General features: G+C 47.3%; 1 protein-coding gene across 3 annotated transcripts in view; it reads left to right on the top strand.

The window, feature by feature from the left end:
- The window catches only part of ORC3 (origin recognition complex subunit 3), a 342,442-nt gene that overhangs the window by 200,583 nt on the left and 117,264 nt on the right, over positions 1-24,595 (top strand). For all 3 annotated transcript variants that reach the window (XM_069235555.1, XM_069235556.1, XM_069235557.1), the window contains one exon: positions 6,134-6,250. In XM_069235555.1, the coding sequence (XP_069091656.1) occupies positions 6,134-6,250 (117 nt within the window). The remainder of the gene's footprint in view (positions 1-6,133; positions 6,251-24,595) is intronic.

The following is a 24,595-nucleotide window of genomic DNA, read 5'->3' as shown; positions in this document are numbered from 1 at the left end:
TTCAGCTGTATTTGGTCTATACCATTGAGCAGTGTTATGGAGTTACCACCATTGCACGCCCCCTTCAATTAATTATTTTCAGCAGCCTTTTGTTTCCTAAGGATTATGCTTAATGCTTAAGAACTATCTGACTACCATGCATTTAATATTGCTTATGAGCTTGATGATAACCCTTTAACCACTTCGCTGCCAGGCCTTTTCCCCCTCCTGTGCCAGGCCTTTTTTTGTCTATTTGGGGCAGTTCGCGCTTGGGCCCTCATAACTTTTTGTCCACATAAGCTAACCAAGCCAAATTTGCGTCCTTTTTTTCCAACATCCTAGGGATTCTAAAGGTACCCAGACTTTGTGGGTTCCCCTGAAGGAGGCCAAGAAATTGGCCAAAATACAGTGAAAATTTCGGTTTTTTCAAAAAAATTGGAAAAAGGGGCTGCAGAAGAAGGCTTGTGGTTTTTCCCCTGAAAATGGCATCAACAAAGGGTTTGCGGTGCTAAACTCAGCAGCTTCCCAGCTTTCAGGAACAGGCAGACTTGAATCCGAAAACCCAATTTTCCAACACAATTTTGGCATTTTACTGGGGCATACCCCATTTGTGCAATTTTTTGTGCTTTCAGCCTCCTTCCAGTCAGTGACCGGAATGGTCATGAAACCAATGCTGGATCCCAGAAACCTAAACATTTCTGAAAAGTAGACAAAATTCTGAATTCAGCAAGGGGTCATTTGTGTAGATCCTACAAGGGTTTCCTACAGAAAATAACAGCTGAAAAAGAAAAATATTGAAATTGAGGTGAAAAAAACATCAATTTTTCTCTACTTTTTACTCTGTAACTTTTCCCTGCAATGTCAGATTATCGAAAGCAATATACCGTTACGTCTGCTGGACTCCTCTGGTTGCGGGGATATATAGGGTTTGTAGGTTCATCAAGAACCCGAGGAACCCAGAGCCAATAAATGAGCTGCACCCTGCAGTGCGTTTTCATTCTATACCGGGTATACAGTAATTCATTTGCTGAAATCTAAGGAGTAAAAAATAGCTATCAAGAAAACCTTTGCATTTCCAAAAAGGGCACAAGATAAGGTGTTGAGGAGCAGTGGTTATTTGCACATCTCTGAATTCCGGGGTGACCATAGTAGCACGTGAATTACATGGAATTTCTCAAATAGATGTCTATTTTACACACACCCCTATATTTGGAAGGAATAAATGTAGAGAAAGACAAGGGGCAATAACACTTGTTTTGCTATTCTATGTTCCCCCAAGTCTCCCGATAAAAATGATACCTCACTTGTTTGGGTAGGCCTAGCGCCCGCGACAGGATATGCCCCAAAACACAACGTGGACACATCACAGAAAACAGAGCTGTTTTTAGCAAAGTGACTACCTGTAGATTTTGGCCTCTAGCTCAGCCGCCACCTAGGGAAACCTACCAAACCTGTGCATTTCTGAAAACTAGAGACCTAGGGGAATCCAAGGAGGGGTGACTTGTGTGGCTCGGACCAGGTTCTGTTACCCAGAATCCTTTGCAAACCTCAAAATTTGGCTAAAAAAACACATGTTCCTCACATTTCTGTGGCAGAAAGTTCTGGAATCTGAGAGGAGCGACAAATTTCCTTCCACCCAGCATTCCCCCACGTCTCCCGATAAAAATGATACCTCACTTGTGTGGGTAGGCCTAGCGCCCGCGACAGGATATGCCCCAAAACACAACGTGGACATATCACAGAAAACAGAGCTGTTTTTAGCAAAGGGACTACCTGTAGATTTTGGCCTCTAGCTCAGCCGCCACCTAGGGAAACCTACCAAACCTGTGCATTTCTGAAAACTAGAGACCTAGGGGAATCCAAGGAGGGGTGACTTGTGTGGCTCGGACCAGGTTCTGTTACCCAGAATCCTTTGCAAACCTCAAAATTTGGCTAAAAAAACACGTTCCTCACATTTCTGTGGCAGAAAGTTCTGGAATCTGAGAGGAGCCACAAATTTCCTTCCACCTAGCGTTCCCCCACGTCTCCCGATAAAAATGATACCTCACTTGTGTGGGTAGGCCTAGCGCCCGCGACAGGATATGCCCCAAAACACAACGTGGACATATCACAGAAAACAGAGCTGTTTTTAGCAAAGTGACTACCTGTAGATTTTGGCCTCTAGTTCAGCCGCCACCTAGGGAAACCTACCAAACCTGTGCATTTCTGAAAACTAGAGACCTAGGGGGATCCAAGGAGGGGTGACTTGCCGGGCTCGGACCAGGTTCTGTTACCCAGAATCCTTTGCAAACCTCAAAATTTGGCTAAAAAAACACATGTTCCTCACATTTCTGTGGCAGAAAGTTCGGGAATCTGAGAAGAGCCACAAATTTCCTTCCACCCAGCGTTCCCCCAAGTCTCCCGATAAAAATGATACATCACTTGTGTGGGTAGGACTAGCGCCCACGAAAGGAAAGGGCCCAAAACACAACGTGGACACATCACATTTTTTTATAAAAAGCAGTGCCTACCTGTGGATTTTGGCCTGTAGCTCAGCCGACACCTGAGGAAACCTAGCAAACCAGTGCATTTTTGAAAACTAGAAACCCAGGGGAATCCAAGATGGGGTGACTTGCGGGGCTCTGACCAGGTTGTTACCCAGAATCCTTTGCAAACATCAAAATTTGGCCCAAAAAACACTTTTTCCTCTCATTTCGGTGACAGAAAGTTCTGGAATCTGAGAGGAGCCACAAATTTCCTTCCACCCAGCGTTCCCCTAAGTCTCTCGATAAAAATGGTACATCACTTCTGTGGGTAGGCATAGCGCCCACAAAAGGAAATGGCCCAAAACACAACGTGGACACAACATATTTTTTCACAGAAAACAGAGGTGTTTTTTGCAAGGTGCCTACCTGTGGTGTTTGGCCTGTAGCTCAGCCGGCCCCAGGGGGGGGGGGGGCAGAAATGCCCTAAAATAAATTTGCCCCCCCAACCCCCACCCTCCCCCGCCGGGAGCGACCCTTGCCTACGGGGTCGCTCCCCCTGCGTGACATTGGCACCAAAAAACAAATCCCCGGTGCCTAGTGGTTTCTGCCCCCTTGGGGGCAGGTTGACCTAAACTCAGCCAATCTGCCCCCAAGGGGGGCAGAAATGGCCTAAATACAATTTGTCCCCCAGGGGAGCGACTTTTGCCTGATGGGTCGCTCCCCATCTCTAAAAAAAAAAAAAAAAAAATTCCCCTGGCGCCTAGAGGTTTCTGCCCCCCCCCCCCGGGGGGCAGAAATGGCCTAAAATAAATTTGCCCCCCCAACACCCACCCCCCCCGGGAGCGACCCTTGCCTACGGGGTCGCTCCCCCTGCGTGACATTGGCACCAAGAAACAAATCCCCGGTGCCTAGTGGTTTCTGCCCCCTTGGGGGCAGATTGACCTAAAATCGGCCAATCTGCCCCCAGGGGGGCAGAAATGGTCTAAATACAATTTGCCCCCCAGGGGAGCGACCCTTGCCTGATGGGTCGCTCCCCATCTCTAAAAAAGAAACAACAACAAAAAAAAAAACACAAAAAAAAAATTGCCCTGGTGCCTAGAGTTTTGCTCCCCTGGGGGGCAATTGTATTTAGACCATTAAATAATAATAATAATAATAATAGGCCGATCTGTCCCCCGGGGCGGCAGAAATGGCCTAAAATAAATTTGCCCCCCCAATCCCCACCCCCGCCCCCCGGGAGCGACCCTTGCCTACGGGGTCACTCCCCCTGCGTGACATTGGCGCCAAAAAACAAATCCCCGGTGCCTAGTGGTTTCTGCCCCCTTGGGGGCAGATTGACCTAAAATCGGCCAATCTGCCCCCAGGGGGGCAGAAATGGTCTAAATACAATTTGCCCCCCAGGGGAGCGACCCTTGCCTGATGGGTCGCTCCCCATCTCTAAAAAAAAGAAAGAACAACAAAAAAAAACACAAAAAAAAAAATTGCCCTGGCGCCTAGAGGTTTCTTCCCCCCCTGGGGGCAGATCGGCCTAATAATAGGCCGATCTGCCCCCAGGGGGGGCAGAAATGGCCTAAAATAAATTGCCCTCCCCCCCAGGGAGCGACCCTTGCCTAAGGGGTCGCTCCCTTTGCGTGAAATTCACGCAAAGAAAAAACTCCCTGGTGTCTAATGGTTTCTACCCCCCTTGGGGGCAGATTGGCCTCATCAAAATAGGCCAATCTGCCCCCAAGGGAGGCAGAAATGGCCAAAATATAATTTTCCCTCAAGGGGAGCGACCCTTGCCTAAGGGGTCGCTCCCCACCAAAAAAAAAAAAAAATGAAACCAAAAAAAAAAAAAATGGTCCCTGGTGCCTAGAGGTTTCTGCCCCCCCTGGGGGCAGATCGGCCTAATAGTAGGCCGATCTGCCCCCAGGGGGGGCAGAAAAGGCCTTCCCGAAAATATGCCCCCCCTGGGAGCGACCCTTGCCCAAGGGGTCGCTCCCTTTTGTCAATAACAATAAAAAATAAAAAAAAAACCTGGTGTCTAGTGGTTTCTACCCCCCTTGGGGGCAGATTGGCCTCATCAAAATAGGCCAATCTGCCCCCAAGGGGGGCAGAAATGGCCAAAATATAATTTTCCATGAGGGGAGCGACCCTTGCCTAAGGGGTCGCTCCCCACCTCAATAAAAAAAAATGAAGCAAAAAAAAAAAAAAATGGTCCCTGGTGCCTAGAGGTTTCTGCCCCCAGGGGGGGCAGAAAAGGCCTTTTCAAAAAAATGCCCCCCCTGGGAGCGACCCTTGCCCAAGGGGTCGCTCCCTTTTGTCAATTGCAAAGAAAAAAAAAAAAATCCCTGGTGTCTAGTGGGGTTTCAAAAGCCGGATTGCAAGCAATCCGGCTTTTGAAACCCTCGGAGGGACTTCAAATGGAAGGAAATACTTTTCCTTCCCTTTGAAGCCCCTCCGGGCCTCCCAAGTGATTGAAAAAGAAATGCTTTTGCATTTCTTTTTCAATCGCGCTGGAAGCAGAGCTTCTAGCGCGACTAGGGAGGCCCCTGTGACAAATCAGCGCGCACTCGCGCGCTGACGTCACAGGGGGGGGGGGGGGGGTCGGGGGTGGAAGGGGAAGGGATTCCCCGGTCAGCCCTGACCTAGGGGGGGTGGGGGGGCGTCCCTCGGGAGGAGCGCTAGCGCTTCTCCCGAGGGAAGCATTCAGGACGTAATGGTTACGTCCATGGCGCCACACGGGCGCTGCCATGGACGTAACCATCACGTCCGTGGCGGGGAAGGGGTTAAACTATACATGGGGTCCAAACAACAACACATCAAATGACACTGAAAACCTATTTGGATTTCAAATCTGTGTTTAGAATAAACCTCACGGCCAAAATAACCTATTTTGCCTCATAATGTAAATGTGTTTTATGACCTTCAGTTTATTGGTTTTATTGCTGTCACTTTTCATTGTCTCTATTGCACAGTTTTACTGCACTGAGCACTGCACCAATGTTACAGTTTGATTTCACTTTCAAGGTGATATCTGTCTTTTCTGACTGATAATAGAGAAAGTCTATTACTGTGTCTCTTATAACTGATGCACTATAGAGAATTTTAATTTGCCTTATGTTTGGGGACCCAGTTGTAGAAATAAAATGGCAATATCACAAAATACATACTTCAAGTTGTTTCAATCCATATTTGTACAGCTTAGGTCCATCTTTTAAGCTCCCGTCCACTTCCTCCCCAGGCACAGATTTTATGGATAGCAATCATGTTTACCACCAACCTCCCCCACCCCACAACCCCCTCCACCCCTGTCACCAGATTGCAGGGATTAGTCCCCGCATTTAGTTGCAGCCAGAGCAGTGATTGGGAAAAGGGTTCAGTGACTGAAAGCAGAAAGACTTGAGTAGGGACTAAAAATATAAAGACTTGGGTAGGTCTCAAATAGCCACACTTAGAAAGGAACAATTCAAGATGGGAGTAACCAGCATGGATGATTATGCACAGGAATATGTTACAGGTCAATGCCATTTCTTCTTGCGTGTTTTTTTTCTGATTGGTGTTGTATGTCTTTTAGTGCTTCTGTTTTGAGTCATCTAACTGTTATCACCCACATTTTCTAAATCATTTGCTGATCAAGCATGCCTGGGCTCTTAAGTTTACTATGTTTTGACAGTTGACTGTTAAATGTTTTTTTTATCTTTTTTCAGGAAGTAACCGAGAAATTGCTGGAAGACTTACATATTTACCATGAGAATTACATCCCAGTTCTAAGATGCCTTCATAGTTTCACATCAATCCTCCCAAAATATCCATTGGGAAAACAGGTGAGCCCCATGGTTCTCGATAATATTCTTTCTGTCTGACTTGGTTCATCATCTGTTGATTGTTCCACTTGAAAATATTTATGTGAAAAGAATGAAATATATTTGATGAGCTATTTGTTAACACACAATTATGAGATTAGCATAATTTAAATTTACACCATGATATGGATGTTTCTTTAAAGTGCATTAAACAAATGACTCTTTATACACTTTGACTATTGCATTAAAAAGTACTGACTTAGTTAACACCTTGTGACTGTCTTGCATCCTTTTTGTATATGATTTGTGTTAGAACTGGGGTTTCTGGTTGTCAGAGTATGTACCCTGTACAAGCAGGAACCACCACTTGTGGTCAGGGTAAGCTAGTTACACACTTAGCGATAACGTGTGCTCACGCTGTGGTAGCTTGGCACAGAACAGTAGGGCTTATTTAAAGAGGCAATGTGTAAAGTATTTGTGCAACACTCACACACAGAGTAACACAGTGAAAACACCAAAAAACAGTACTCCACGCACATGGTTAGAACAGTAGATTATATTTTTATGAGTAAAACAAGGTAAAAAGGACAAAAATCCCATCAGTATAATTTGAGATATGAATTTTTAATTTATAAACCAAAAATAGTGCTTAGAATTCAATAGCACTAAAAGATAACTAGAGGTTGCGCTAGACTGGGGTAAATTCAAAGTTCAGGCCGACCGCGATGGAGGGCAGGCTGGCTACAGACCCCACGTGGGGTCCGCTGTGAAAGTATCTTGGCTGGAAGAAGCGCCAACATTGAGGACTCGATGCGTGTTGCAGAGGAGAAGATGCATTGCTGTTGATTGAGGAGATGTAGGCGATGCGTCAGTTCTGAGCTGCGCAGTGATGAGGATGCATCAAAGATCAGGTAGTGTTTGGCGTCGAGATGATGCATCATTGACGAACCACTGGGTTCGAGCAATGCATTGGCGTTGAGTCGCACAAGGTTGAAGATGCGTCTGAATCCAGGGACGATGCGTTACTCAGTCAGCAATTTTGCATCCGTGGGTCGGGCAGCAGTGGCGATGTGTATGTGTTAAGGAAATGCATTGGTTCCGATCGACCCAATGTCATCGATATGTGGATTTTCTTGAGTTGCAGCACACATACTAACTTCCAAGGGCCCAGGACTGGATTGGCACCCCTTGGCAGAGCAGGACTCACAGCAGACATAGTCTAGGTGCTGATTGCAGTTAGTCTTTGATGTACCTGAGACTGCAGGAGAACAGGGCGCAAGCCAACATGCCCTTGGAGTCACTCTGTGTTCAGGTGAGAAGGGTCCAGTCCTTCCTCAGCAGGGCAGAGATCAGCAGGTTAACTCATCAGGGCAGAGAGCAGTCCTTCTTGGAAAGCATTCCAGCAGAGTGGCACTCCTTGTAGCACAGCAGTCCATATTCCTGACAGAGTTCTTCGCAGGTTCAGTATTGTACTGGTTTAGTGGGGTAGGAGACCCAGTTCTTATACCCAAATGTGCGTTTGAATTGGGGGTGACTTCAAAGAAGGGTCTTTGAAGTGCACAGATGTCCTTTCTTTCTCAGCCCTGGCTCCAGACTATCAATAGTGGGTAATCAGCCCTTTATGTGGGGATAGGCACTCCCTATTCAAGTGTCGGCTCAGCTCCCCTCCACAATTCCTTCACGGGAAGAGCTATCACAATGCAGATGAGTGCTTAAGCACACCTCACCTTCCTGTGTTTGTGCATTTTCTCTAGACAGCGACAAAGTGTAGCTTTCACCCACCCCAGGTGTGTATTGGAGACAGGCTTCAGGCACACAGCTGTAAGAGCCCAGAAATGCCCTCTCTCTAAAAGTGGCATTTCTAAAATAGTAATGTTAAATCCGACTTTACCAATAAAGAGAATTTATCATTACCAATCTAATGATGTGACACAGCTATTTCTTTCTGATCAGAAATTTGAGCTTAAAAGAATATTTAGAAATTCCCATGCTGGTCTATGAGAGGAGTAGGCCTCATAGTAACAAAAAACAACTTTGGGAGCTTTTCAGTACCAAGATATGCCTTTTACTTACATAGCATCCTGCTCTATGTGCTACCTAGGGCCTACCTTACAGGTGACTTATATGTAATAAAAATGGAGTTTAAGGCTTGGCAAGGGGATTTAAATGCCAAGTTTAAGTGACAGTGGAACTGCACACAGGCTCTGCAGTGACAGGCCTGAGACATGTTTAAAGGGCTACTTAAGTGGGTGGCACAAACAGTACTGCTGGCCCACTATTCGCTTTTAATTTACAGGCTCTGGGTATATGGTATACCACTTTACAAGGGACTCATAAGTAAACTAAATATGCCAATTGTGTATACACCAATGTTACCATGTTTAGGGGAGAAGCACATGCAGTTTAGCACTAGTAAACAGGTGTACAGTGCTCAGAGTCAAAGCCAACAAATGGATTCAGCACAAATGGGAGGCAAACAAGCAAAAAGTTAAGAGGGACGACCACTCCAAGGCAGACAAGTCGAGCAGTTTAAAAAAAAAAAAAAATTATTACCATTCATGCATAAACAGACATATGTGTCATTGTATTTCCGTTTTTCATATTTGCACTTATATAGTAAGGTTAACTGAATTTAAAAAAAAAGAAGCTGTCCCTGTCTCCCCCCCATATGCTCCCAAGACTAATATGGGACTGTATTTGAGTCACTCCCCGTCCACTCAGCAGCCTTGTCCCAGAGAGCCTCCCACCTGAGAGGGAGATCCATCTGTGCACAGGTGAGAGACCACATAACCTCCCCTGCCCCTTTTTCCCCCTTTCCTCAGTATACAGGAGGACTGTGGTTCTAAGTTTGAGTGGCCTCCCCTCTCACTGTCTATTAAGGCTTGGGTCATAGTACTCCAGGCCATCAAATCTCCACCAACCCTTTCATCTCTCCTAGCTCTCCGCGGATGTGCTTCTTCAGCACCAGCCCATTCCAGCATGTCTCTTTTCCAGTCTGTTAATGTGAGGGCTTTAGAACTCAGCCACCCAATAGCAAGGCGGCTTTTGGCTACCACCAGCCCCAGCTTGGCAAAGTGTCTGCTCAGCTTCTTTTTTGGGTTATCTGGGAGGAGGCCCAAAATACATTTTTGATTGCACTGGAGATGTTACAAACCGATTAAGTAAAGTGAGTTCTGAAACAGTATTCCAGTATTCCTTTACAATTGGGCATTGCCAGACCATATCTATAAAGTCTGCTATTGCTGTCTGACATTGAGCACAGCTCTGCGGTCGGTGCAGGTAAAGCATTGTGTCATCCGCGTAAAGAGAAACCATGTGAACCATGGCCGCTGCCGTCACCCCCCACCCAATGCAGTATCTGATGTAAACGGCATGCCAACGGTTCCATTGCCAGGGCAAAGATCATGGGTGATAGCCCATGGGTGGGTACCCCAGTGCAGGTGGATTGTGGATGACATGTAGCATTTTGTACGTACCCTGGCCATTGGGGCATTGTACAACAACTTGACCCACCTAATAAAAGTTTGGCCTAGACTCATTGTGTCCAGAACCTGCCAGACATATTCCCGTTGTATGTAGTCGAACGCCTGCTCTATATCTAAGAACGCCAGGGCACAGGGATCATCTCCTAATTCTGGGGCATGCAGGGCGTGCGTCAAGTGCCGTATATTATGCAGCGTGGTTCTGTATGCGATAAATCCTGACTGCTCCGTGTGCACCAACCAGGGGAGATGGGGCAGTAGCCTTGCCGCTAATACATGGATAAGGAGTTTCTGATCCACATTAACCATCAAGATTGGGCAGTAGGAACCCGGCTCTAGGGGATACCTACCAGGCTTCAGAATAAGCATAACTTGGGCCTCTCGCATAGAGGGCGTGAGGCTTCCCACCTGGAAATCCTCATCAAATACATGCAATAGTTTTTCTGTCAGAGTATCTGAGAACACTTTGTAAAATTCTCTAGGGAATCCATCCCCACCCAGAGATTTGGCCTTCTTCAGGGTCATTATTGCTTGCAATAGCTCTCGGTGGGACCAGGGAGTGCCCAGCAGGTCGCTGTCCCCAGAAGACAGGGCCAGAATCCCCAAACCTCCCAGATAATCAGGAAGGCCGTGTAACTCAAGCTGCCGTGGAGCGGCATACAGGGCTTGAATATGAGCTTTAGAGACTTGTCCCTGCGCATTTCGTAGAGCAAGTATCAATGTGTGCATTCTCCGACCGGATTAATCAGGCTAGAAGGCGGCCACCTTATCCCCTTGCATATACCATTTTCTCCTACTCATGTGGCCAATGTGTTTCTCCAGTCTGTCCCATATCGCACAAACCCTATAATGCCATCTGTCCCATTCCCCCAAGGCTTCAGTATCTGTAGCTAGTGTCGCCTACAGTCTCTCTAATGTTGCTTCTTGGCGAGTCAGGTTGTCCTCCAAAGTGCGACGGATACCAACAGAGGAGGTCATGCATTCCCCACGGAGCACCACTTTCATTGCATCCCACTCTATCACCCTACTGCCAGTGCTTTACTAGTTATGAATAAAATAGTCTGTCAGGGCGTCCACAAGGGTCGTCCGGAATGTCTGGTCCATTAATCCGTCAAGGTGCAGTCTCCACAACGGGACCTTAGGCACAGCACACATTCTAGAGAATATGTAAGCAGCAAGGGAGAGTGGTCTGAAATATATCATGCTAAATATTGTACATCTACCACTCTATGTGCCGTCCCCTTCTGTACCAGAAAGTAGTCCAGTCTACTATATGTATTGGTTGCTGGAGTGTGACATGAGTATGCATGAGTGTGTGGATTGTGTTGTCGCCAGATATAAGTGAGTCCTAGACCTGAAATTGTGTTAGGGCCAAAGTCATGTGGGGCTTCATCCCTAGTAGGTCTGACAGTTTGTATTTAATTGAAAGTCCCATTTATGAAAATGTCTGGGAAATTTTAGAGAGAAAGAGTAGGCTTAAGGTTTCTGCTTGGCATTTTTTGCCAAGTAAGGATTCTCTGTTTGTGCTATTCACTTTCAATCAATCAAAAAACTTTATAGAGCCTGCTACTCACCCGTGAGGGTCTCAAGGCACTTGTGGGGGTGGGGTGGGGGGGTTACTTTTCGAACAACCATGTCTTGAGGTTTTTTCTGAAGAGCAGGAGGTCTTTTAGTTTTGCGGAGGTTGGTGGGGAGGGAGTTCCAGGTTTTGGGGGCGAGGTATGAGAAGGCCTTGCCTCCTGTGGTGGTTCGTTGGATGCGGGGGACTGTAGCTAGTGCGAGGTTGGCAGATCGGAGGTTGCAAGTGAGAGTGTGGAAGTTCACTCTTTCATTGAGGTAGGTTGGGCCGGTGTTTTGGAGGGATTTGTGTGCGTGGATGAGGATCTTGAAAGTGATTCTCTTGTCTATGGGGAGTCAGTGAAAGGATTTGAGGTGTGGTGAGATTTGTTTGTGGCAGGGGAGGTCCAGGACGAGGCATGCGGCTGTGCTCTGGATTCTCTGGAGTTTGCGTTTGAGTTTGAGTGTGGTGCCGGCATAGAGGGCGTTACCGTAGTCTAGCCTGCTGCTGATGAGTGCATGGGTGACGGTCTTCCTGGTCTCTGAGGGAATCCATTTGAAGGATTTTTTCAGTGTGCGGAGTGTGTGGAAGAAGGAGGAGCTTACTGCATTGATTTGCTGTATCATGGCGAGGGAGGGGTCCAGGATGGATGCCGAGGTTGTGTGCGTGGTTTGCGGGGGTGGATGTGGGGCCTAGGGCGGTGGGCCACCAGGAGTCGTCACATCTGGTTTTGTTGGGGCCGAAGATGATGATTTTGGTTTTGTTGGAATTAAGCCTTGAGGTGGTTTGTTGTCATCCAGTTGGCGATGTCGAGGAGTGCAGTGTGTAGGTTGGTTTTGGAGGTGGTGGGGTTGCGGGTGAGGGAGAGGATGAGTTGGGTTTCGTCTGCGTAGGAGAGGACGGTGATTCCGTGTGGTTGGAGGATGTTGGTGAGGGGGGTCATGTAAATGTTGAAGAGGGTGGGGCTGAGGGAGGACCCTTGGGGGACTCCGCAGATGATTTTGGTAGCGGTGGAGTGGAAGGGTGGAAGGCGGACTCTTTGGGTCCGGTTGGTGAGGAAGGAGGTGAGCCAGTCTAAGTATTTGTCATGAATTTCTGTGTTGTGGAGGTGAGTGCGGAGTGTGTGGTGACAGACAGTGTCAAAGGCAGCGGAGAGGTCTAGGAGGATGAGTGCGACGGTCTCGTCTTTGTCGACAGGACTGTCATCAGTACATGCGATGAGGGCGGTTTCCGTGCTGTGGTCCTTGCGGAACCCGGATTGGGAGGGGTCTAATGTGTTGTTTTCCTCGAGAAAGTGGTATAGGCGGGCGTTGACTAGTTTCTCGGCGACCTTGGCGGGGAAAGGGAGGAGGGAGATGGGGCGGTAGTTGGAGAGGACCTCCGGGTCGGCTTTGGGCTTTTTTAGGAGAGCAGTGATTTCTGCGTGCTTCCAGGGGTCTGGGTAGGTGACGGTGTCGAATGAGGAGTTGATTATGTTGCAGAGTATGGGGGCGATGGTTGGGCTGGCTTTGTTGTAGATGCGATGAGGGCAGGGGTCAGAGGGGGATCCGGAGTGGATGGAATTCATGGCTTTTTCGGTTTCTTAGTGTGTGGTTGAGGCCCAGGTAGTAAGTGTGGTGGAGGGGTCATGAGTGGGGGTTGAGTTCGGCGAGTGATGGTTGTGTGTGGTGGGTGTGTGTGGAAAGAAGCTGTTATGAATGTCCAGGATTTTGTGGTGGAAGTGGTTGGAGAGGGCGTCACATAGTGGCTGTGTGTGTGTGGGGTCTATGTTGCTGGCTTTGGGTTTGGATAGCTCTTTAATGATGGTGAAGAGTTCTTTGCTGTTTTGGGAGTTGTTGTAAAGGTGTGTCTTGTAGTGAGCTCTTTTGGTGGTGCGTATGATTTGGTGGTGGGTGCGAATGGAAGTTTTGAGGGTGGAGAAGTTGGTTGTAGAGGGTTCTTGTCGCCAGATTTTCTGCGCTTGGAGTCTTGGAGTTCGGGGGTGAACCAAGGGGCGTTCTTGATGTTGCGGGTGGCGGTGTGTTTTCTGAGAGGGGCTAGTGTGTCTGCGCATGTAGTGATCCATTTAGAGAGGTTGTGGGCTCCTGTGTTGGGGTCGTTGGTGTGGGGGGGAGGTTATGAGCCAGTTGGGAGTTCAGGCGCTCTGTGGGGATCTTGCCCCACATGCAGTAGGGCGTGGTGTGTTGATGGTGGTGTGTGGGGGGTTTGGTGAAGGAGAAGTGGACGCAGTGGAGTTCGGTGGTGTGGGTGTGGGTGTAGGTTATGTGTTGGCTTGAGGTGAAGATTGCGTCAAGCGTGTGTCCTGCTGAGTGGGTGGGTGCTGTGACCAGTTGTTTGAGTCCGAAGTTGGTGAGGTTGTCTATGAGGGAGGTGGAGTTGTGGTCTTGAAGGTTCTCCAAGTGAAAGATGAAATCCCTGAGGAGGATGTAGTCTGTGGAGGTGAGGGTGTGCGTGCTGATGGTGTCGGTGATGGTGTCACAGAAGGCGGGCGTGGTCCTGGTGGTCTGTAGATTAGTGTACCTCTGAGGGTGGAGTTGTTGTTAATGTGGATTAGGAAGTGCATGTGTTCTGCTCTGTCGATAGTGTCTTGGGAGTTGGTGGTGACTTTAATGATGTCTTTGTATAGGATGGCGATGCCACCTCCTGGCTTTTAAGGCGGTCTTTGCATTGGAGTTTGTATCCCATGGGGGTGGCAGTGGCTATGTCGGGTTCTGAAGAGTGGTTGGTCCAGGTTTCCTTAAGAAGACGATGTCAGGTGAGTGTGATGTGATGAGATCCCAGAGTCCTATGGCATGTTTGTGAAGGGAGCGGGTGTTGAGGAGCAGGCAGTTGAGGTGGTTGTGGTGGGTGTTGGTGTTGTTGTGGGGTGTGTTCTGGTTGTGAGGTGGTATGCAGTGGGGCTGGTTGGTGGGTGTGGGGGTAGAGCAGGTGTAAATTGCGTTGGGGGCATTGTGTTTGTTGGGGGGGTCCCTGTGGTTGGTGTGTGGTGTGAGGGATGTGGAGCAGGAGAAATGACAGGTGTAGCAGGTGAAGGGGCCATGTGTGTGTGTGGGGCTAAAAAGAGTGCAGGTGGGGCGAGGGCCTAGGTTGAGTGAGTGGAGGGTGAGAGGGGAGTAGAGTTGTCTGGGGGGACCAGGGAGACTGGCGCTGGGCGCGGTCCAGGCGCGGACGGTCACAGACGTGCTTGCCTCTGGCCACCATTAAGAGGGTGGGGTGGGAGGGTGGAGCAGCTGGGATGAGGGAGGGGCCAATGGGTGTGCGCGGGGGTGGGGCTGCAGGGGAGGCAGCGGCAGGGAGCTGGAGGGCTGAAAGAAACGGACGGGGAGGGAGAGCGAGGCAAGAGAAGAGCGCGGGGGAGAAGGGGGGTCAGAGAGCACGGAGAGAGGAGCACTCAGAGTAGAGGGGCAGAGAAAGGAAAAAACAGGCTAACAAAACAGGCTAAACAGCGCGTATTACAAAGTAAACAAGCATACCAAAATACAAAGGCATAAAAGCGGAACGCAGAAAATACAGAAATAGACACAAGAAACACTTACACGGTCATCGGAGAAGCCTACCACTAGGCAACAGAGATGAGGCGCAGGCGGGGGTCTGCGGATGGAGGAGGGCCTCGAACTGCTGTCCAGGCGGCAGTTGGGGGGGTCAGGAGCACGGGGCAGGCTGGTGGAGCCGAGTGGACTCCTGGCCAGAGCCAGGTCAGGGAGTCACACTTTGGTTAAGAAATTGATCAAAAATCTCTTTATGTATCCTTATTATTCAGTTTTCTCACACCTATAAGTTACTGCTGTTGCATGCATCTGCAATTATTAGTTTCAGTTTCTTTATTTGCAAAGTTGGAAGATAATTAAGGGAAAAGTAACAGAAGGAGGAATAGTGTAAAATACTATTTTAGTGAGTGCTTCTCTTTAAAAGTGGATGTTTCCAAGTACCTTGTTGAAAATACATTTTTACATGTAGAAAATCACTGTTAATGTAATCCATTTTGCTAATGGGTTTAATGCATTTATGCACATTGTTCAGTAATTAGTTATTGTGTTTTAAATCTTTTTCTGTATTTGTTAAAGCAATTAAATGTCAGCAATATACTGAATGTGTGATTGGGCCTTTCTTCCATGACACTGCCTTGCATATGTGAGTGCTATCTAAAATAGTTATGGTATAGTGTGAAATGTAAGAGTTGGATAAAGAAATTACTCCTTGTTAAATTAACAATTCTATTGCGTCAGTGACTATGTTGTGTGGAATCAACGTATGAAGTGAACTCTCATTCACTGTACATAGAAAAGGCTTCTCTTTGTTGATGTTGTTTAATTTTATTAGAACATTATGTTTATGTTGTATCTAATGAGGTATTGTAATAATCAACTGTTGCAAGAAAAATGATCAATACATTGATCAGTTGGATCATTAATTGATTTGACCAAGAGGGCAGTCTGTCTATAATGAGGGGCCAATTAAAGATGCATTAACTTTCAGTAATAGGCATGTATATGGTATTACTGGAAAATCCTAAACCCCATCCTAATTCCTCCACTTTTTTAGGAAGGTTTGTAATTTTTTTTCTCTTCTCAAATGTTGGGTCTCATCAGTGGTATAGACACCTTGGACTCACTGGACTCTGAATCATGGAAGAGGACTTCAGATACTAGGCAGAGTAGGTAGCTCTTGGGAAATACAGCTGAGCAAATATGTCTCAAAGAAACTTCTGATTGTCTGGTCCATTAGAATCTGTAGGTTCGAAGATAGCTGCCTGTCAGTTTAGAATGTGGCCACTTCCACAGTTGTCGGAACTGGCTACAAAGTATTTTGATCATCTCCGTGTAGGACCACTTCCAGTTTTCCTTACCCAAGTTGCAAAGGGTTTGTGGTGTTTGCTGTCCCATTATATTGCTGAACCTTGATTGAAGGGTGTGTTAGTCATTACCTCACATTTATACCTGGTCACTGCTTCTCCCTGACCCCTCCTTCAAACATCAGCGCTACCTGAACTATGACTGTCCAGCTCATACTGTTGGTGGATTTTCTAGAGAAGGTTGCCTCCCCTGGCCCCTTCCTGAGAGTGATTCGAGTTAAGAAAGGTGAAAATAAATAAGTAAGTAGATAACACTAGTGGAAGTGGGGTGATGTGTATGTGAAAGGTAACTGCGGATATAGGGTAAGTGCAGGGGAAAGAGAGAACTATTGATGAAATGAGACACAGAGAAGAGGTCAATGAAAGAGAATGAGGATAACTTAATGAATCTTTAGAATCAAGGGAACAAATTATTTCAGTAAAATTCAAACAGTTGCGTTTGTTTTTTCATGAAAACCAGAAGGGTCTCTGCAAATTTGATGATTTTGACTGGTAAGGAATACCAAATAACAGGCACTGCCCCATAGAAGGGACTGATTACTGCCTTTTGTTTATTGAATTCCTTGGTTTAAAAGTTAGTTTTTGCACACGCTATAGGTTCTTGTTTGTGCCAAATAATTTGTTGGCAGAATGAAGGTATTTTTGTTGATGAAAGCCTATTGCTTTTTAGGTCACACATGACAGTTAAAATGTTAATACTGGCATCCACTGGAGGCTGTACAGATCTTTGAACACAGGGGTGGTGTGGTCATCTGCTTCTGTTTGTGGTGTTCATTTACTTCCATCCCTTTATCTTAGCCTATTGTCTGTTTGTTCTAATTATTTGTCTTTGTCGTTCATTGTTGAAATACTGGATTAATTGTCTTCATAAAATTTCTCCCTCCTCCTAATCTTGTCCAAGGACATTCAGTTGTCTTTGAACACTTTAATAAGTTTCTCCAGAACCAAGTCAGACATTGCTATAATTATGTTTATCGATTTTGTTTTGGGTGTGTTCATGTGCTTTCTTAGACATTTTGCCCTATCATGTTAGTCTTTCAGAGAGCTTTGTATTTTCTTTCTGTTGGGGATATCTTTCAGTATATGTCCCTGTATGCCACAGTGTCTGAGCCTTTGTTTCAATGAAGTGATCTTTGTCAGCAATGTGATGTTCAAAATAAACACCACCTTTTTGTTTTTCTGGACAGTTGGGCTGAAAGGAGTACTTCTTCTATTCTAGAGTGGCACATGTGTGAAATACAGTGTAGAGGTTGCCATAGATATGTGTTGCCCTACAGATATGAAGCGGTTAATATGAAAATATTACTCTCTTTTGTCCTGATCTATCAGAGTTCAAGGTCCTGGGCTGGCTAAAAAGTTTTGTACACCTGCAGATTTGCCTTCCATAAAACCTGGTAAAGTGCATATGAACTTGGTCAGGAATTCTGCTTTGCTGTGATTTGATGCTTGGTGACGTGAATGTGAGATCTGCATGACCAAATCTCTCACTAATGAAAAAGTTACTTACCTTTGGTAACACATTATCTGGTAGAGACTCTATCTAGATGCAGATTCCTTACCTTTTAGAATTTCCAGACGTTAGCTTGGAATCTGGGACTTTTACTGCGCAATAGCCCTGCTCGTGCCGTCAGGTGGCGTAGTTCGGATCCGCGTGGCATCATTAGCGTCGTTGGAGCCATCTGCGACATCACGGTTGCCTAAGAAGCCACCACTCAGGTGTGCGTACGTCAGTACTTTTCCACAAACTTTCATGCCAGAGGTGCAGAGCCATAGAAAGGACCAACAATTTTGTCTGTGCAAAACAACCAGGGCCCTGAAAGGGACAATACTTAACCCTAGGAAATAAGTCTGCAGAGCGGGAAAGCATGGGCCGCTGCAAGGAATCTGCAGCTAGATAAAGTCTCTACCAGATAATGTGTTATCAAAGAAAAGTAATGTATTCATCTGACAGAGACTTCTAGCTGCAGATTCCTTACCTTTAGAATAGATGTCCAATCCATAACCTCCTGGCAGTGAACTGCGGACACATTCTTCTCAAACTAAAACATCCTGCAGGATTGAACGGGCAAAGGTCCCATCTCTGCGGACCTGAGTGTCCAGTAGTGTTTAGCAAACATGTGCAGAGATACCCACGTTGCAGCCTGACAGATGTCCAGGACTGTTACACCTCTTGCTAATGCAGTGGTAGCAGCCTTGCCCCTGGTGGAATGAGCTCTCGAGCCCTAGAAGGGTGCTTTTTGGCCAGAGTGTAGCCAATGCTTATGCAGAAAACGACCTAGTTTGAATTGGTAGTTTCTGCACTGCTCTACCTCTCTTCGCTCCCACGTACCCCTCAAGAGTTGGTCATCCACCCAGAACTCTTTTGTGTGGTCAAGGTAGAACGACAACATTCTTTTTGGGTCCAGTCGGTGGAGTCACTCCTCTTCTTTAGAGGGATGCTGGGAGCAAAATAGGTGGGCAGGGTGATGTTCTGACCCAGGTGAAATGGGTTCACCACCTCATGGAGAAAAGAGGCACGAGTGTGAAATACTACCTTGTCTGAGAACATGGTGTCATATGGAGGTTTTGATGAGAGAATCTACATCTCACTCATCCTCCTGGCAGATGTTATTGCCACTAAGAAGGCTGTCGTGATGGTGAGCAACCAAAGGGGACAATTGTGCAAAGGCTCAAAGGGAGCACACAGGAGTGAGGTGAGTACCAGATTTAAGTCTCACTTTGGCATGACAAAGGGCGTAGGAGGAAACATATGTACAAGCCCTCTAAGTAATTTATTTACAATAGGAAATGTGAATAAAGAAGGCTGATTGGGCAGCCGAAGAAAAGCCGATAAGGCAGATAGTATCCCTTGAGTGTGCCCAATGCAAAGCCCTGCTGGGCAAGGAAAAAATAAAGAGACGAATATCGGAGAGTGTAGCAGAAAGAGGATCAATAGATCTTTCGGTAAAATAATATACAAAGCGTTTCCAACAGCAGGCGTATACCATCTTGGTGGAGGGATACCTGGCTGCCAGAATAACTTTACAGACTTCGGGAGGCAGGTCTAAGGCTGTCAACTGCCGCCTCTCAATCTCCACGCATGAAGGCGCAGAGTTGACTGGTTCAGGTGGAGAACCTTCCCTTGCTGCTGCGACAGAAGATCTTCCTGAAGGAGGATCGTTGCTCATTTTCAGAAGCTCAGGATACCAGGCTCTCCCTACCCAGTTCAGAGCCACTAGGATAACTTGGGCCCGGTCATTTCTGATCTTTATGAGAACTCTTGGCAGAAGTGGTATGGGCAGAAAGGCGTACAGGGGGCCTGAGCTCAAACTCGTGACAAAAGCATTGCAGAGCGAGTGCCGCCTTGGAAAATCCAACGTGTAGTACTGCTGCCATTGCGCATTCTCTTCGGAGGCGAACAGATCTAACCAAGGCTCTTCCCACTGCTGAAAGAGTCCTTGTGCCACCTCCAGATGGAGAGTCCACTCATTATCCACTAGGCATCGATGGCTGAGTTCGTCCACCCTGGCGTTTAGGGAACCTACCAGGTGTTGAACCACCAGGGTAATGCTTTGATGTTCCAACCATGTTTAGAGACGCAGGGCCTCTTGACAACCTCACACCGCCCTGCTTATTGCAGTACCACATTGCCATGGTGTTGTCCGTGAACACCAGCATGATCTTCCCTTTGACAGCTGGAAAAAATGCCTTCAATGCTAGCCAGATCGCCCAGAGCTCCAGTAACTTAATATGGAGTCTAGATTCCACCAGAGACCTCAGATCCCCACCTCTTCCAGAATGCCGCCCTAACCCAGAAGTGACACATCTTTCACCACTGTGAAATCTGGTAGGGGAAGGGAGAGAAGTCTGACGCTGACCCAATTGCGGTTGTTTAACCACCATTGCAGTGATCTGAACCATGTAGGAGATAGTTCCCAGATGCTTTACCCACTGGAACCTCAAGTTTCACTGCAGAGCCTCCATATGCCACCTGGCATGTTTTACTAACAGGATGCATGAGGCCCAGCAGCCTCAGAGTCTGTCTCACCAAAATCCACGATAGAGGCCGAAACATAGAAATCAAAACCTGAATATCCTGGACTCGCTGCATGGGAGGATAGGTCCGAAATTGCACTGTGTCCAGAACAACTTCGATGAAAGGAAGCGTCTGAGTGGGAGTCCGTGTGACTTCAGCATGTTTATAGTGAACCCCAGCGAATGCAGGAGGTTTGCCATAGTCTGAAGGTGGGTGACGACAGCCTGGGGCGAAGGAGCTTTCAACAGCCAGTCATCGAGGTAGGGGAAGACTGATACCCCTAACCTGTGCAGATGAGCTGGACCACCGCCATCACTTTGGTGAACACCCGAGGGGCGCTGGTGAGGCCAAAGGGGAGCACAGGAAACTGAAAGTGCCCGTTGCTCACCCTTAACCGCAGGTAACTCGTGTGGGCAGGCAGGATGGAGATGTGGAATTACGCATCCTGCAAGTCCAATGCTACCATCCAGGCACACAAGACCTGAGCTAGAGTAAGCATTTTGAATTTCTCTTTTTTGAGGAAGAGATTGACGTCCTGCAAATCCAGAATAGGGCGGAGACACTTGTTCTTTTTGGGTATCGGAAAGTAGGGGAATAACAACCACTGACTGCTTCTGATACCAGGACCATTTCTATTGCTCCAATGGCCAAGAGACCTGCAACTACCCCACCGAGCAACGATAACTGATCCTCCATCAGCCATTCTTTTGAGGGAGGCATTAGGGGAGGGAAAGTCTGGAAGGGGAGGGAAAAGCCCTTCTGTATGATTTGCAAGACCCAATAGTCTGATGTTTTGGAGCGCCAGTGAGGGAGATATATTGAAATCTCCCTCATGCTGTACATTCATGGTCTTGCCGTATCACACTAGGAGGGCATGGACACTGCAGAGGTAGGGGGCTGGGAGGTGGACGAATTCTGGCCAGACCCTCTGGGTCTGAAGGCACCATGACAGCGTCCCCACACAAGCTGTTGGCCTGGTGCAGGATGGTGACTGGCCTGTGAGTGGTGTGGTGCCATGCCCCTTCCATAGCTACGAAAGGGGCGAAAGACAAACAGTTGTTGAGTCCTTAAACCGCTCTAGCGCCGGGTCTGCCTTTTCGTCAAATAGAAGGGACCCCTCAAAGGGCGTATCCAAGAGGTTTGCCTGGACATCCCCGCCCCGAAAAGCCCAATATGCGTAGTCAGGCGTGGTGTTGAGGGGCCACTGTTGTTGAAATTGCCCTACCGAGCGAGTGAGTTGTGTCCAAACAATACCTTATGGTATACTTTGCTGCATCTCTTCCGTCCTTAACTGCTTGAGAGAGAATGGCCTGCTCATCCTCTGGGACCTGAGGCAGCACCTGCGCACTGTATCCTACAAAGTGTGGGAAAAATGGCCCAATAGGCATGAGATGTTTACCGACCTCAATGCCAGACTGATGGGGAAAAAAAACATTTTCCTCCCAAGCTGATCCAGCCTCTTGGACTCTCTATCCGGAGGTGCAGAAGGGAATAACTGTGGGAGGGGGATGTTTGGACTACCAAGCTCTCCGGGTTGGGGTGGTGTGTGGGGAAACTGGGGTCACCGGGAGTCGGGCGATGGCGGTGGCCAATTGTCCTATTTACATGAGCCCCTGTGCTGGGTTTGGACCATGTCGCCATCATTACATCAGTTAGGGCTTCATTAAAGGGCAACATCGATTCCGATGTGGAAGCCCCCGACTAGAGCACCTCTGTCAGAAGGTTAGCCCGGACCAGCACTGAGGTCATTTTGAGGTCAAGGACCTCCGCTGCCCTACGCACCAACATTGCATATGATGCATCCTCCTCCGTAGCCAATGTAGGAGTGGGAGAGCAAGCCAGTGTCTGGAGTGGTGTCCAGTCCACTCGCCTCTCCTAGTTCCTCATACCAGTCAAAAGGTTCTATATGGGTTTCTAGAGGGCCCTAAGACCCCTCCCATTCTTCACCAGTGCCTGGCTGTTCGAGCAAATGCTCTGACAACCATCTGGCACCTGTGGGCGCCGTTGGTGCCGAAATCGGTCTCATGCAACACCGTTCCGGCTCGTTGCTGATGAGAATAAGGCTTGCGCCACCGGTAGATGCTGGGAGCATCAATGTCAGGAGCAGTGACAGAGAAGGTTGACTGTGTGAAGCCGATGTCGTTCTGAATCTGGAATCGGATCCATGAGTCCCCATCAAAGCCGAAGCCGCAGATGGGGAACCTGATGGGGCCTCTGCCGACCCCACAAGGCCCGAACGTGCTCCAGCGGGGCGGGCCGCTCAAACAGAAGGCACATGGCTTCGTAAAACTCCTTTAATTGAGCGGGGGTCGCACAGGCTCCCAGAAAGGTAGGAAAGTGCCACGTCTGCCCTGGCAATGGTTCTGCGGAACTGTGTCTAGAACAAAGACGTTCCTGAGACACCTTGTCGGCCGACGGAGGAAGCAAAGTCGAAGTCTGCTTGATCTTCTTGTGCCTTTTCTCAGAGTGCCCGGAGGACGTTGAGTGGGATGTAGAGGACTTGGGGCTCCTGAAGCGGTCCTGCGACCTTCTACTCGACTGGGACTGTGACCTCCGAAGAGTCGCACATGCCGATGTTGACTGCCAGGCCACCATTAGCTTCAGGGACTGCTCCCTCAAAGCTTTCGAAGCCATGGCCTGGCAGTCCGAACACGACTTCGAGTCACGCTCAAGACAACAAAGGCATACCAGGTGTGGATCCTTCACCGAGATGGGGGTGATGGCAGGTGCCACACGGCTTGAATCCCTTCTTCCTCGAGGTCATCCTCACACAGATTAAAAAACTCTTGACAAAAAGGTAGAAAAAAATCCTGTGAAAAAAGACAGAAGGGTAGCTCTGTTCCGGATCTGCGCTTAACCGACGCGGAAGGAAAAGAACTGACGTACATGCACCAGGTGACTGTGACATCACTGACTGCTTTAACAACGCCAATGATGTCATGTGGATCCAAACAACTCACCCAACGGAAAGCACAGGGGTATTGCTCAGCAAACATTCCGAATTCCAAATTCTAAAGATAAGGAAACAGATAATATATATTAATTTCTTGGCTGCAGTTTGAGTGACCCAGCATGGAGGCCTATTCATAAATGTAAATATACATATATGTTCACTGCTACACCTAGCTGTAACTCTACACTTTTGTTTTTATATATTCACCATTGCTGAGTGTAGTGTTTAGCCTGTTTATAGATGTACATGTCCCCAATCCCTCATATTATTGGATAGAGCCTCTTACTACAGTATTTACCGGTGTAAATTTGTATCTAGTAACTATGCACAAATAGATGGTGATCCCTGCAACTGTGGCAGAGATTTACCAGTGGGAAAGACTACGGGAAATTATTAAATGTGTTATTGTCTTAAAAAAACCAAATTACAAATATTTTAATGTAAAATAAATACGTAATGTAATTTCAAATATTTATGAATATAAAAATAATAAAATAAAATGTTCCACCTCATTAACTGATCAAATTATGTGTATTTAATAATTTAAATATATTACTGTAATGTATAAATAATAAAAGCACTCACTAACTTTATTTTTATTTAATACATTTTGTTTAAAAATATTTGCATTATTTATAATTTTTCAGTACTCTAAGAATTGAGGTTATTGGTTGAGGGGAGTGAGAACCCTTCTTAAGCAACAGCCATAACCTTTGTTAGGGTGAACAGAAGTTACTAAATTAACCTGTGCTTAACCCTTTGTAGCTTGGCAGAAAGCAGTTTGAGATTAATTTAGAGGTATGGTATAAAGTGTTTATGCAGCACACAAACAGTAACAACGTGAAACCACTTTGAAACCTTAGTGAAGTGAATTCCTAGGAATGTTTTTCTATCCCTCCACCATACACCATAGTGCCTAGTGCCCTAAGTCGTGCCACCACGTTTTGCATACTATGTACAGGATGACAGCAGTTAATGAATCCAATTCACTCATGCAGTCACTCCATGGCAGTGAATATATACACTTGCCTGAAGCCACAGCCCTGAAATAGGGCAATGGCCGCCTGAACCACAGTGCCTTTCTCCCTCAGGTCGCAGGATGTACAGGGTAGTAAATCTTGACTTTCTCGGTCTTCTGGCTTGCGTTCTTTCTGGGTGCTCCTTTTCCTGGCCGTCTTTTATCTGGCTGTCCTCCTCTTCCTCCTTGTGAGTGGTCATCCTACCTGTCGACGTCTTTCTCTTCTCGCCGTCCATACAGCTCCTTGTTTCTAATGTCACCCTGTACGTCCAGTGTTTTTTAGCTCTGTCTTTCTCACCTCACCCCATGTGTTGCAGCCAGCCGCCCCTTCAGTGATTTCACGCTCCTCATATATGGGCACTAACGTCTGTGTCTGGACTATGTACACTTCCTCCTTCTCCATCTGGGCCCTTTGTGGCGGCCATCTTTAAATCTCTGCTGTTAATATTGGGTTTACGATCACAGTGACACTCGTGGTTATCTAGTTG

Source organism: Pleurodeles waltl, chromosome 5, assembly GCF_031143425.1.
Source record: "Pleurodeles waltl isolate 20211129_DDA chromosome 5, aPleWal1.hap1.20221129, whole genome shotgun sequence".
NCBI lineage: Eukaryota > Metazoa > Chordata > Amphibia > Caudata > Salamandridae > Pleurodeles > Pleurodeles waltl.
This window is presented reverse-complemented; position numbering and strand designations above follow the sequence as displayed.